The 12,920-nt window shown below is 47.5% G+C and overlaps 1 protein-coding gene across 1 annotated transcript in view; it reads left to right on the top strand.

Annotated features, from left to right (window-relative positions):
* KSR1 (kinase suppressor of ras 1) overlaps positions 1-12,920 on the top strand; it is a 52,667-nt gene that overhangs the window by 25,392 nt on the left and 14,355 nt on the right. The window contains exon 2 of the mRNA XM_071574855.1: positions 5,006-5,146. Coding sequence (XP_071430956.1) covers positions 5,006-5,146 — 141 coding nt within the window. The remainder of the gene's footprint in view (positions 1-5,005; positions 5,147-12,920) is intronic.

The following is a 12,920-nucleotide window of genomic DNA, read 5'->3' as shown; positions in this document are numbered from 1 at the left end:
GCCCCCCCTCCCCTTTTTTTTCTACATTTAGAAGGTATTTCAAGATATGTAGATTAAAAGCGTGAGAAGAAGCCGGGGAAGACTTCAAAAAATACAAACTGTTCTAGCCTTTGCTCCTTTCTCCTGTTTATTTGGATAAAGTGCATTGAATTCAGACTGATTGGGTTTTGACCAAGTGCAAAAGCTGCAATGGGTTTAATGCCTTTTAATGACTGCTGGAACAAGATGCCACTTTTAAAAACATAAACAAAACATAATTGAGAAGAAGCTGGGAGAGAGTTTACCCCCAAATGCATGAAACGTAATTTCTCTGGTGAGGCACCATTAACTATTAATGTTTCCTGACAAGTGAAGTTAGAATGTGATTTCTGATCAATTAACCAGAGGTCAGAAATACCTGGGCTGCAGTCTGAACGCAGAATTCTTCCAGCTCAGCCTTGCACTGTCTCCTGAATTCTGCACCTGCTGTCAGTGATCTGGTCTTACTGATGCCTTTGCTTTCCTGTGCCATGTCTGCAGAAGTGCAGCTGAAAGACTTGCCAGCATTTGCTTTTTGTTTATCGTTGCTTGAGAGTCCCAACTGTTGGCTTGAGGTCATGAATATGGCCAACTTGGCTCTCAAGAGATCTGCTGTTTATTTTGTATAAATAAATAAAAAGTACAAGCTTGGCAGTTTTCTCCTAAACTTCTTGGGCCTGATTCTCATCTCTGCTGTAAAGGGGTATTTTAAAAGCGCTATGAGGAGATGAATGTGCATCCAGGAGCACCTTTGCAGCACCAGGTGCACTTCTCAGAGCACGTGTGAACTGAGTGCTCAGGCCATCAGACACCAGACAGAGCAGGAGGCTCTGCCCTGTGAACAGCATTTCACTCCAGCTGCTCCGTGTCCTGTCTCTGTTCTTGTTCTTTCCCGTCTCTGTGGGTTTAAGGCACTTGGAGTATTGCTGCTTCTGGTGTGGGGTTTGCCATTTGTGATGAGTAGGACGTGCCATTTAGCAAGCAGGCAGTGAGTAGCTACTATTGGCTTTATCTCTGGGTCTAGTTTGTGGTTGGAGACCTGCGTGCTGGTTGTGGGTTTTTATGTGCGTCACTGAACCCAGAATTTTTATTATATTCTCAGAAAAGGGTTTTGCAACAGCTCAGCTATTAAAGCCAAACCATGTAGTTTAGTTAAAAGTCTGGGCAGGAAATAACAAAATGAAATTCATCCTAGGGGAGAAGTGTGGTGCATGGAGGGTGGGAAGAGAATGCAAATATGCTATTTATAGGACTAGGGGAAAACAAATTTGGACTCGAGGAGTAAATGCGAAGGAGTTATCCTGGGAAAACCAGCCTGGGCAATCTAAGATGCTCAGATCTGTGCTGACAGACTGCTTGTCCATTTTGGAGAATTGTGGTTTTGTTACATCCCAACCAAGAAGAAAACTTTGACATTGATATCCATGTTGCATAGAGTCCCTTCCAGCAGTGTCCTTTAGGAATTGATGCCATGGATAAGACTTGGGAAGGGAAAAGAACCTGTATTTTTTTAAGCAGTACAAAAATAGCTGAAGCCGGCGCTGCTGTAGGGAGTTCATGCGGGACGGGCAGGCAGAGCAGCGTGCAGGGAGGAAGGGGAGAGATTGTTTCCTTTGCCTCTGGTCAGACAGCAGGTCAGTGGCAGAGCCAGGAGTGCAGCCCAGCTCCGCTCTCTTACTCATGAAATGTGATGCTTCTGGTGTTACACTGAAGTTGGTGAGAACTTTAGTGGGAAATGCAGGAGTGGTGACTGTACCTCAGCAATATCCTGCCTGAAAGCAGCTTCCTGTCCTCAGACACTGCACATGGTGATAGGACAATGCAAGGAGTACATCTCTGTATAATTTCTTTACTTAATTGGTGATTTTTCATTTAAACATAGATGCTAAATCCTTCTTGCCTTCCACTGTACTTGGAACAGATTCTGACACCTTTGGTGCTTGCAGTTCCCTGCTTTTACTGGATCATATGCTACTTTTAGGGTGTTTCCTTACAATTAGTGTTCCATATAACTAAGAATGGAGCTCTAGCTTTGAGGAGTATGCTGATACCCCAATCCTTTTTTCAGGAAAAATAACTCTTGCCTGATGGGAGATCCTGCACTAAAATAACAGATTACAGACAGACTGGGGGGCTGAGCTGCCACTTTACAAACAGGCCTGTACCAGTTCCAAAATGACTGTGCAATCTTGCTCCTGTCCCAAGGTGCTCCCTGTCCCTGAGGCATGTCCAGGAACAGGGAAGGGTGAGGTGACCCAGGGGCAGCAGCAGTAACATAGCACAGTACCCTGGGAATTCCACGTACCACAGCTCACAAACACACTCTGGATGTTGTGGTTGCAGCTTGTGTATCAAAATGTGTATCATCACTGACCCTTCCTTCAAGTGGCCTCTGGAAAAGGAGAAGGCTTGGGTGATTCTTGTCTTCCTTCTCTTTTCCATGACATAGCTGTTGCACAGTTGGGAGTCTGTTTTTTGTTTGTGTAGGCTGATTCCTGGCATACTGAGGGCTGTTGAGATGTCTTCAAACTTCCTGCAGCCTCTTTCTGTCCTTCATGAGGGGCCTTGCTCCTATCAGCACCATTCCCAATCCATGTTTTTGGTTAAACTTGCTGCAGCCCCTGGGTTTCCAAGACCCTCTTCCCTGAAATCATGGGACCTCTCTGGTCAGGGCTTTGACTCTCCTGTCCCTGTCTTTACTTGCAGCCAAGTCCCTCTTTTTCATTCTAAGCTCCTCCTCCCTCATATCTTTTGAGGGAAGAAGTCAAGATGCAAACATGATACTTTTGGAGGCACCAAAACCAGAATCAAGTACCCTGAGTGGAATGGAATAATGTTGAGAATGTAGGCTTTCCCTGGTAAAAAGGAGTTTTAGGACAGATAGGCAAACAACACAGTCAGGATCCATGACAGTGTTCAGTCTAAACTGTGGAACAATTGCTTTAGCTGTGGGAGACTAATTCCAGCTCCCTGATATGGGGGTTACCCCAGCTGTACCAGGCATGTGCAGAATCTCTGTACCCAGTTTGGGCCACCTGCCTGCCTGGTGTCACAGTGGGAAAAGGGGAAAGTACACTGAGAAGGAAAATTTAAACCAAGCCCTTAGCAGAAAGATACCTAGAACAGCATCTCCAAGCTCCTTTCTGACGTGGCTGTGAACAGAAGAGCTCACTGGACATGCTGTTGTGGGAAATGATGTGTGGCAGTGAGGAAGCAGGTCACAACTAAGGCAGCTGGTGACATGTGTGTACCCCTCTCTGCTCTTGAGCTGACTGAAGGAACCGAGCTCCCGTCTCCCAGAGACATGGGAATTCAGGGTCCTGTTCATCTGAAGGGGAAGTGTGGAGAGAGGACAGGTGGCAGCAGGTTGGGAACACAGGTACAGCAGCACAGGCTGCAGCAGGGTTTCCATCACACATTGCCCCACCACAGGCTGCCGATTGTCCCAGCTGGCTTGGCTCTGCCTGGTGCAGGGCACGGGCCCGTGGCAGCCAGTGGTGCCCCTGGCCATGCCGAGCCCATGGCCAGTCCCTCTGGAGCCCAACTGGCCTTGGCAGAGCCCTGCCCTGCCCTGCAGCCTGGGGTCTGGCCAGAGGAAGCAGACAAGGGGTGTAAAAAAGGAAGTGCTGTCAGCTCCTTTATATAAAAAGAGGTACTGAGACCAAGAACAAGTGAATGGGATTTCCAAGGTAATTTCATGTAGGTCTTATGCTCCAAAGCTGTGTTAGGAAGTTGTAGTGAAAAGGTTTGTCTGGTTTCAGCAGAGTGGTCAGAGTGTGAATGCGAAGGGATGGCTGAGTTTCTATGACACGGCAGGCCTGTGTTGCAGAGCCACCTCCCCTGGGAATGGTGCTGCTTTGCCTTGCTGTGGGCATGGCATGGAGAGTTTGAATCACTTTGGTATTCACTCACTTTTTGATAAATCTCAGACTGCATGGCACTGCTGCCAGAGTTCAGTGTGTGGGCAGAGACAAACTCTGTTATACCTGATAAGTTGTAAGGAGTTGGACTGCTCATAAAATAAACCCTCAGCCAACTTCATAGGAAAGCACTTAAATTGTAAGAGGAGAGACATTATAATGGTCAAAGAATCCATATTTGTTTTTTCCTTTACGTTCTTAGTCTGATCTTGTCCCAAAGGCTAAAATTTGTTGACTAAGAACTTGTTTTGGTTTATAAATCATGGATCAACTAACTTGCTTTGAGGCATTGTTTTGTTAGGAAGATTTTGAAGCTTAAACCTGCCCCATGCGAATGTGTGACACAGTGAGCAATCTTTGGAGAGTATTTTCTTTTTGATGAACAAAGTGAAGAAATTTATGTAGTACATTTGCCATGAGATGGTCAGGTGGTAAAAGCTTTGGAGTAAAGCTTTAGAATAGAAGATGTACATCAATTGTCTAGTCCAACTGCCTGAATTTTTGTTCTTTTAGGTTGACTGCTCTTAATGTTGGTTTTGTAGTAGAAATGCCCATCAGATAACAGACCTTGTAGTCTTTGAGTACTTTGGCTATTCCTGCCTCACTGATCTTCTAGACCAAATGAAGACCAGCTGTAAGAGAATTCAACAAACATGCAGGACCAAGGGGTGAGCAGGCAGACAGTCCTGCAGGCTGGAGTAGCAATGCCCACAACATTCCCAGAGAGGTTGTGTGTACAGTGCCTGCAAATGGAATGTCATTAACTGTTTCCTCTTTTGGCCTGACACCCAGCTCTGCACAGCACTATTGTTGATGGGGGTTTAGAGCAGAGTGTTGCAGGGACGGACCCTGCAAGGTCCTGCCTTCTGGTGGAATGTTGAAGAGCAGAGATGCTCAGTGTGAGGGAGATGCACTGAGTGGACTCCCCTGAATGCTCGTAAGAGTATATCTTTTTTATGTCATGGGGGAGCCCCGCTCCCAAACCAGCATCCCCTTTGTACAAACACTGCCTGGGAAGTGACTGCATATCCCAAGGAACTGAACTGTTGGCTTTTGGATCCCCACAGGTGAAGCTGATTGACTACATCCACAGGCAGCGGCAGTGCAAGCTGAGCGTGCCCCTGAGCGACAGGACGGCGGAGCTCAACAGCTACCCGAGATTCAACGACTGGTTAGACATTGTCAACGTGAGGAAAGAGGTTGTACAGGTAAGGAAGGGGAAGGCAGCCCTAAGCACACAACCTTCCCAGCTCTTCAGGACATTCCCAGTTGCCTGTTGGGTTTAAGTTAGTCCCTGAACTTTCAGGCAAGGTGGGAGTGTGTGGGTACACAGAGAGACCTGTGGTGGGAAGGGACCTTCCTCTCTCCCAGAGCAGTGCTGACACCCTCCCTTCCCACCTCCTCCCAGAGGTACTGGGGATCTCATACCAGCATTTGAAGCAACACTCGCACTTGTTGCTCAGGGTGAGACAAAGGTCCTGCACCACAAGGGCCTCCTCCCCTGCCCCTTGGGTCTGAGAACAGCTGCATGACTTGATCACTTACTGCCTTTTAGGTAATAGCAGTGCAGTACCACACTATGTTCTGTGTCCAGCATTAGCCAAGAGTTACAATTACACACACAGACAAAGCTCAGTCCCTTGACAGCTAAACAAGGCAGAAAAGGCTTTTTCCATTCTTTTTCCCATTTGTGCCTCTGTAGGCCAGGTCACAGTGTTCTCATTCAGTTTCCTTTGATCCTTTAACATCCAAAAATTTTCTTTGACTTCAGCATGATTTGTCAGAATGAAAAATTCCATAGAACTTATTCCAGCTTGATCCTGAGGTAACTAAGCAGTTAGTCTCTGGTGAAACAGGATGAGTTCAGGACCGAGTTTTTCCTTTTATTTCCTACTGTTCATTTTGAATGTGATGCTGACGTTGCCTTCCAGCCCAGCGAGATTTGGGGTGGCACAGCTGAAGGTGCAGCAGTGACAATGAGCGGACAAAAGCAGCCTGTTGCTGTGGCCAAACTGCCAGGCTCCCAGCTAGTGTTGGTTTCTAAGGTTACTGGAACTGCCTGAGCCTAAAAGAATGTCTTTGTAGCTCTTTTATAAATCCTTTGTGGTGCCTGAAGAACTGGGGGCAGGGAAGAGGTGATGAGAAGGGGGGAGGGAGGTGGACAGTTCAAATCTGCCACATCCTCCCAAATCTGCCACAGGGAGCAGAAAGAGTTGAGACTGCCCTTCCATATGTGTGGTCACTAAAAGGGGAGAACAAATTCGGATTTGGTCTAAGGCAGGAGGAGTTTTCCAGCTCTTTATTATTTTGATTCATGCTCTCTTGCTGCCCCCTCCCAGGCAGTATCCAGTGTAATGAACTCTTCCTCCTGTTCTCTGGGGTGGAACTGTAAGAGGTGTACAAAGCACTGAAATTCTTCTGGGATTATTCCAAATGTATGGTTATTTTTTAAGAGTTCTGCCTTCATTTCAAGCAGCTGCAAACAGCTTCTGTGGAATTTGTATTGACTGGACAGGAGAACTGCAGCACCTGGTGGGTCATTAAAATAATTTCTGAGTAGACATGCTGGAACAGGCTGTGAGCTGGGGAAGTGGAAATAGCTGGGCTAATAAACTAAGTGCTGAGTTCTTGAAGTGATTTCTTTTTGTCCTGTCATTGCACTGCTCAGAAATTAGCAATGCAGCACTGCTGGTGTTTGACATCAGCACAGTGCAGGGAGCTGTATGGGATGAGTTACCTTTCAGAAATGTCACAGGTATCATGGGATCATCCCTGCTGTTGCTTGGATTTCATACAGCATGTTGAACTGCATTTTGGCTGAAAGCTTTCAAAATGGAAATCACTGACAGAAGGAGCTTTAATAGGTTAGTTATTACAAACTTTCCTGCTTTGTGCATGCTGCCTGTGACAGGACTGGGGCAAGGGGTGGTGAGGGAGCCTTTACAGAGATGGCTTAGCAGCTCACACAGTGAAAATGGGGGGGCCCAAGTCCCTGCCTGATTCTCTGTACAAAATACACAGGGAACAGCTTCCCATCTCTCAGATACTCTTTCCCTCACTTTAAAGTGGAAACAGCCATACTTGGTTTCCTTCTTAGGGCTTCCAAAAACACTACAGAGAGAAGGAAAATCCCACAAGTGTTGTCATAGTGTATTCATATGGCCACACAGCCCTCTCTTTTTGGGCCTTTTAGGCTCTGAAACTAGTTGAAGAAGTTGCCAGGTACCTGTAGAGCCTCAGAATAGCTGCACCAGAGCCCTGCCGTGGGCACTTCTGAGAGCTAAACAGAACAGCAGGAGGAGGTGCAGGTGGAGGGCTCTCCAAGCCCCTGCTTGTCAGGGACAGACCAGGAGAAAGGCCCGAGTTCATGGGTTTGTGCTTTTTTAAATGGTTCTGATTCCCATTGCATTTCTGGTGTTGCTGGAGGGAGTATTTTGAATCTTGTACTAATCTGTGACATAACACCTTTGAAAAGCAGCCTAATTGCAAGAGCTCTTTGGCTCAGCCTGAGAGAAACAATGCTCTGTTTCTCTCTCTCCCCTCCCCTCGCTCCCCCCAGTCCTCTCCCAAATAAAGCTGCCATGCAGGGAAGCACAGAAGCTCCGAGGCTCTCCTGTCAGAAATAGAGCACCAGCTCCAGTTTAGAATATCTGCTGACTCCTCCACTCCAGAGTGAAGACTATTTTTGCTCAGTGACTTGCTGTAGACATTGTGAAGCTCGAAAGCTCTGGCAGTTACAGTTGCTGTCTTCTTGTTGTGCTCCTTTATTTCTTTGAAAACCTATATTTAAAGCAAGAATAATGACTGCTTGTAAAATCCTTTAGTTCTGGAAGAGATTATAGTAATAACAATGCACTGTTTATGGCGTTGGGCAACAGCTAGAGCTGCTGTGAACATGGATAACAGCGAGCCGGTCACGCTGCGCGCGGTGAGAGGGCTGGGCTGTGCCGACCTGGCGGGCCCGCAGGTAGGTGGGGAGCACCAGCTTTGGGATCCTGTTTGCTCTCTGTGAGGGGTAAGGAAACTGTGAACCCCCACCCCAACCTGTGCTATTTCTGTTGCTTTGTTATTGTTCCTCTAATCAGTTGCCAGACAGATTTTTATCACAGAACATGGTGGCTGGTGTGGAGCAGGCTCTGCTTTGGAGCTGGGCTATTACTGTCTGTAACTTGCCCTTTATATATTTTGCTAGGAAATGCTGAAGTCCTTGATTTTGGTTAGGGGTTTCAGAGACCTGTTAGCGCTGTGTATGTGTGATTTAATACTGAAAATGATGTATAAATGGTTAAATATGGTGGATTGAAAGCAGGCAAAGAGGTACCTGAACTGAGATCTGGAAAAGACGGGCAAGGAACCTTACAGACAGAAGGTATGTTTACACTGTGTAGTGGTCTCCATTGGATAAAAGTTGCTCTGACCATAGTCCTAGAAAAATACAGTGGTCTGGGCTCTTCTGTTCCCCTTGGGAGCTGGAGTCGGGAATTGAAGGGGGGAGCAGGAGGGAAGGAGGATGAGAACACAGCACTGTCCCCAGTCTTAAGCTGATGGAAGAAGTCTCTTGCAGAGCTATTTACTGAGTTCTGGGTTTGGGGCATGTTTACCAAAAAGAAGAGATTAAAAAAATATCTGTTGGCTTATTAGCTTCAGCACAGAAAGCAAGCATCTCTGCCTTTACCGTCATGCTTCCCAGAAACATAACTATTATATTTGTTCCCACATGTAACTTGTCACTGTCTTAAAAAGTAACTTAAGAACAGAGTCATCTCCTTATCTTCTGAAGCATGTCTGGACCAGCCCTGCTCACTGTGGACCAGGGGTGGGTGTCAGTCAAGTCTGGAAAGCTGTTTTTAGAGTGGATAACTGTCATGCATGGGGAGGGCCTCATCCTGCCCAGGAATTGCTGTCCAGGAAGCAGGGCTGTGCCACCAGGGAGACTGTGGAGCAGATGGAGCAGTGCTGTGGCTGTGGCAGGTTTATGGCTGTTCCATTTGGGGAATGTATTTGACTCCCAGTGCACATACTTTTCTGTAGTACCTCCTGCCTGCCTGTGAAGCCCATCTTGTTCCTCATTCAGCATTTATGCCAAAGTCCTACTTGTCAGTGCAGAGCTCAGCAAGGCAGAGGCAGTGCTGGGCACACAGGGGAGTAGAGCAGGACGGGCTCGTGCCTTGAGCAGGAATTGCCTGGCAAGAGTCTCCTGTTGCCCCTGTGAAAATCTGTAGAGGATGAGGCATTGGCAGTAGTTGGTACTATGGGCTCATGGCAGATTGTTCTGTTTGCATAGAGTGTGGTCCAGCTTGTAGCAGATCAGTTGTTGGAGGAGTTTTGAGGATTTTTTGCGTGTGCATCCTTGCTTTGGATGGGGAATAGAAAAGGCAGATCTGCGTAAGCCTATCAGGTTTCCACAGCTGTATCCTCTCATCTTTTTCTGTCAGCATATCTGCATGAACAGACCACAAGGACTGTGGCTCTGTGCGGGGGATTTCCATGGGTCTGGCAGCAGGAGCTCTGACTGGACCACCAGATAGCAGAGATCCTGGATGTGCTAATTGTGTGTATGCAGATTAACTCTGTCCTGCAGGCTTCCTTGAGTGAAAATTCCATCACTGTGTTCCAGATGGTGGCCCCTCCCCAGAGTAAACCACTCTTGGAAAATATTCTCTACCACTGCCAGGGTTCCCTTGCCCTGCCAAGGGGTCCAGGTGCCCCTTGCAGCCTTTACACTGTGAATCATTCATGGCTGGAGGTCAGCTCGAGGCTCCTGCTCCCCCTTGGGATCTGCAACTTCAGCATCTGCCTTCCATGGAAAAGCAGGAAACTACCCTGTCCCAAAGAGCCAGCTGAAGGGAATGCCCCAAGCCTGGCAGCTCCTCTCACCCGCCTGCTGCCAGGGGAAGCAGTGAGGAGGGTGATGTCAGGTGAAACCATAGCCTGTTTATGCTCACAGCTTAATGCAAGCTGGAAATTTCATGAGAGGCTTTCCAGAATGCCCATAAAATCTCCAGGAATTTAATAATACAACAATTTTTTTAGTACTTTCTTCTCTAGGCACCAGAAAACCAGAGCAAAATAACAGCTAGCAGGCACAAGATGTTCTTAAGAGCATCTTTACATGCTTTGCTTAGAGCTATCAGTGGGAATTTAAGCACCTTATGTAATGGGCTTTCTCTTCTAGCATCTGCTGCTTCACGGGAGGATGATTGGTGAGGGAATGTATTGATTTAAGAGAAGGCATTTGGGGCCTTGACAACTGTCCAGCTTTACAGGAAGGGCTGTGGCTCCTGGGTGGAGGAGCAGGTCAGGCTGATTTTGCAGAGTGCCTGCAGCAGCATTAGCTCCATAGGCTTATCTGCAGGGTGGAATCTTTACCAAAAATAACCCCTCCACTGTGTTAGATACCAGCATTTTTGCCATGTTTCAGGGATTTAAGTTGGACACCAGACAAGATTAAAGACTTCTGTGCTTCTGTGAACTCTTCACCCTGACTAATTGAGACTAACCCTTGGATGGCTCCTTGGATGCTCTGGTACTCACTTTTCTCCCTTTAAACATGTGTCCCATGAAGTGCAGTCTGTGTCTGATAAGCAGGAGGGCTTTGTAGGGCTTTACCTGTTGTAGAGAGGAGTAATTTCCTGGTATGGGCTTTTTAGCATCACTTCTGCTGACCAGAAGCCTTACCACAGTAAGGCTTTAGATTTTGCTGGCTGTTGTGAGGTGCTGAAGATTGAAAGCAGGTTCTGTCTTCTCTTGTTCTTTCTCTCCTTTTAAAATCTGGTATCTGAATATTTTGCAGCTTCCCTTGTCAAGTCAAGGTGTGCCCAGGGAGGTGGTGTTGAGCTTGGCCCAAGGCAAGCCTTTAATGCAAGCCCTTTAATCTGCATTTTTAAAGCTTTTTTTTCAGAAGCCTCAGCACCCACTGAAGAAGCACGTAAAGAGAGGTCAGATGGACCCACATTTCTCACCCTCAGTGCTGAGAGCTGGGGGTAACCTCTGTGCAAGGACCCAGAATTGCACTGAGGGGTTGGAGCCCACCACACGCCCCTCTGAGATGGACCCTGCCAGGGCCCTTCATGGGGGCCATTCCCCTCCCAGCACAACAGCTGAGCCAGGGCAGCAGAAGAACCTGTTCTAAGAGCCCCCCTGAACTAGTGACCCTCCTCACTGTCACACTGGCTGGGGTCTAACACAGAGCTCAAGCATAGCAGGCCAATCTTACAGGGATCAGGTTGACCAGTTTTATATTAAGCCACCACATATGTGCAGCACATGAGTGGCTGTTTAAAGAAAGCCTCTTACTTCCCCTCCCTCCCCCTCTTTGAAGGCTTATTTCTTTTGTCGCGTGTCATGGGGGCTGGCAGCAGGTTCAGAAAGTCTGAGCTCTCCCAGCTCAAGGTCATTGTGATTGTTTAAATATAATCTCCTTTTCTGTACTTTATACTTTCCTACAACTTGCTATTCTGTCTTTATAAAATTAAACTGTTGAGCAAAAGAGTAGATTGGAGTTTGTGTGTGGGTGCAGGCCCCTCTGTCAGGGTCCGTGTGCTGGGAGTGCTGAGCTGGGGGGGCTTTGCCTTGTGTGGACCCTCACAGGCCACACACTGAGCTGTAGAGCACAGACCAGTCAGCTCAGGGCTGATGGAGCTCTCCATTGAGTCGGTGTCCTGGAATTGGGTGGGACAAAGGGAAAATGAGCTCTGAAGAGCTCAGTAGTTTGGTGTCTTTTAAAAATTGTTTTCAGGTGTTTTCCCTGCAATGGGGAAGGCTTGAATGCTTGATCCAGCTTGAAGGGCTGGTTTCTGACACAGAACAGGCATTGGAGAAACCAGATCCCCAACGGTGCTGCCACCAGTCTCACTCCAGCTGGCCCTCCATTCCAGCTGCCACTGACTGTGGTGGGAATGCTCTGCTTTCCCCAGGAAACCTTAAGTTTCTTCCACTTTACCAATTGCCTCACTAACAGCTCTAATAAGTTTCTGGTTACATGTGTGGAAGGAAGGCTTGGGAAGTGAGGGGATCCTGGATAATGGGGTTGGGGAACTCCTGCTGGGGTGTGGGATGCTGCTGCCTGGAACAAGGACTATGTCGTCTGGGTTGTTTTCTTAGTGGGGAATGGTGGGGGTGAGGAAATGTTTCAAGATAATTCAGAAATGACATCACTGTAATCCCACTTACTCTAAGCCTGTGTAACATCATGAAATGGGATAAATGTTTTTGTGAGGCATTGCTTTTCCCTTATGCTTAACAGGGCTCCATTGGCTTCTCAGCCCAGAGCCTGGGGCACGTGGGGTGGGCTGAAAAGCTGTCTCCATGTCCCACTGATCCTCAGTCTGTTTGTCCCTGTCCCTCTGTGAGTGGCTCGTGTTGTGGCTCATGTCACCAAGAGTCTGCACCCTGCCTGGCACAACAAAGCTGCTTCTGTGAGGATGCAGGGACAGGAATTCAGGGGGTGCTGGGGAAAGGATGGACTGTAGGAAGGACTTGATGCAATTCTGTTGTTACCAGCCCAGCTCGGCTGGGGCTCTGTGTGAGCAAACCTGTGCTGTCTTCATGCTGGAGTGTTGGAGCTGTGGAAACCCATTCCAGGTCCAACTCTGAGCATCTGAACCCCTGAGATTTTTGTCCTTTGGAGTATGAATCAGGGCCGGAATCCCAGGAGGTAGATTTTGCACTGTGTTTTTACTCTTTGGTGCGTCTGGCATTTTATCCAAGTGGAAATCATTCAGGAACAAGCTTTTTGGGCACTGTCTTACTCCTGCATCGTGGTGGTGCAGGTGTACAAAAAAATGAGTAACAATACCCAGCATCAGATGGGATATCTGTGCTTTTGTTATTCTGCAAAGATTAATTATAGAAGAAAAAGAAAATCTATCCAAACTTCATTGAACTTTGGCTCTACTCTGGCCCTGCTTTGTGCTTATTGCTCATTTAAATTCCTGGGCTCTCCCTGAGTCAGCTGTGTTTTGTGTTTCATCCGGCTCAGGG

Source organism: Pithys albifrons, chromosome 21 (genome assembly GCF_047495875.1).
Source record: "Pithys albifrons albifrons isolate INPA30051 chromosome 21, PitAlb_v1, whole genome shotgun sequence".
Taxonomy (NCBI): Eukaryota; Metazoa; Chordata; class Aves; order Passeriformes; family Thamnophilidae; genus Pithys; species Pithys albifrons.
Note: the sequence above shows the minus strand (reverse complement) of the source record. Positions and strands in the feature narration are given on the sequence as shown.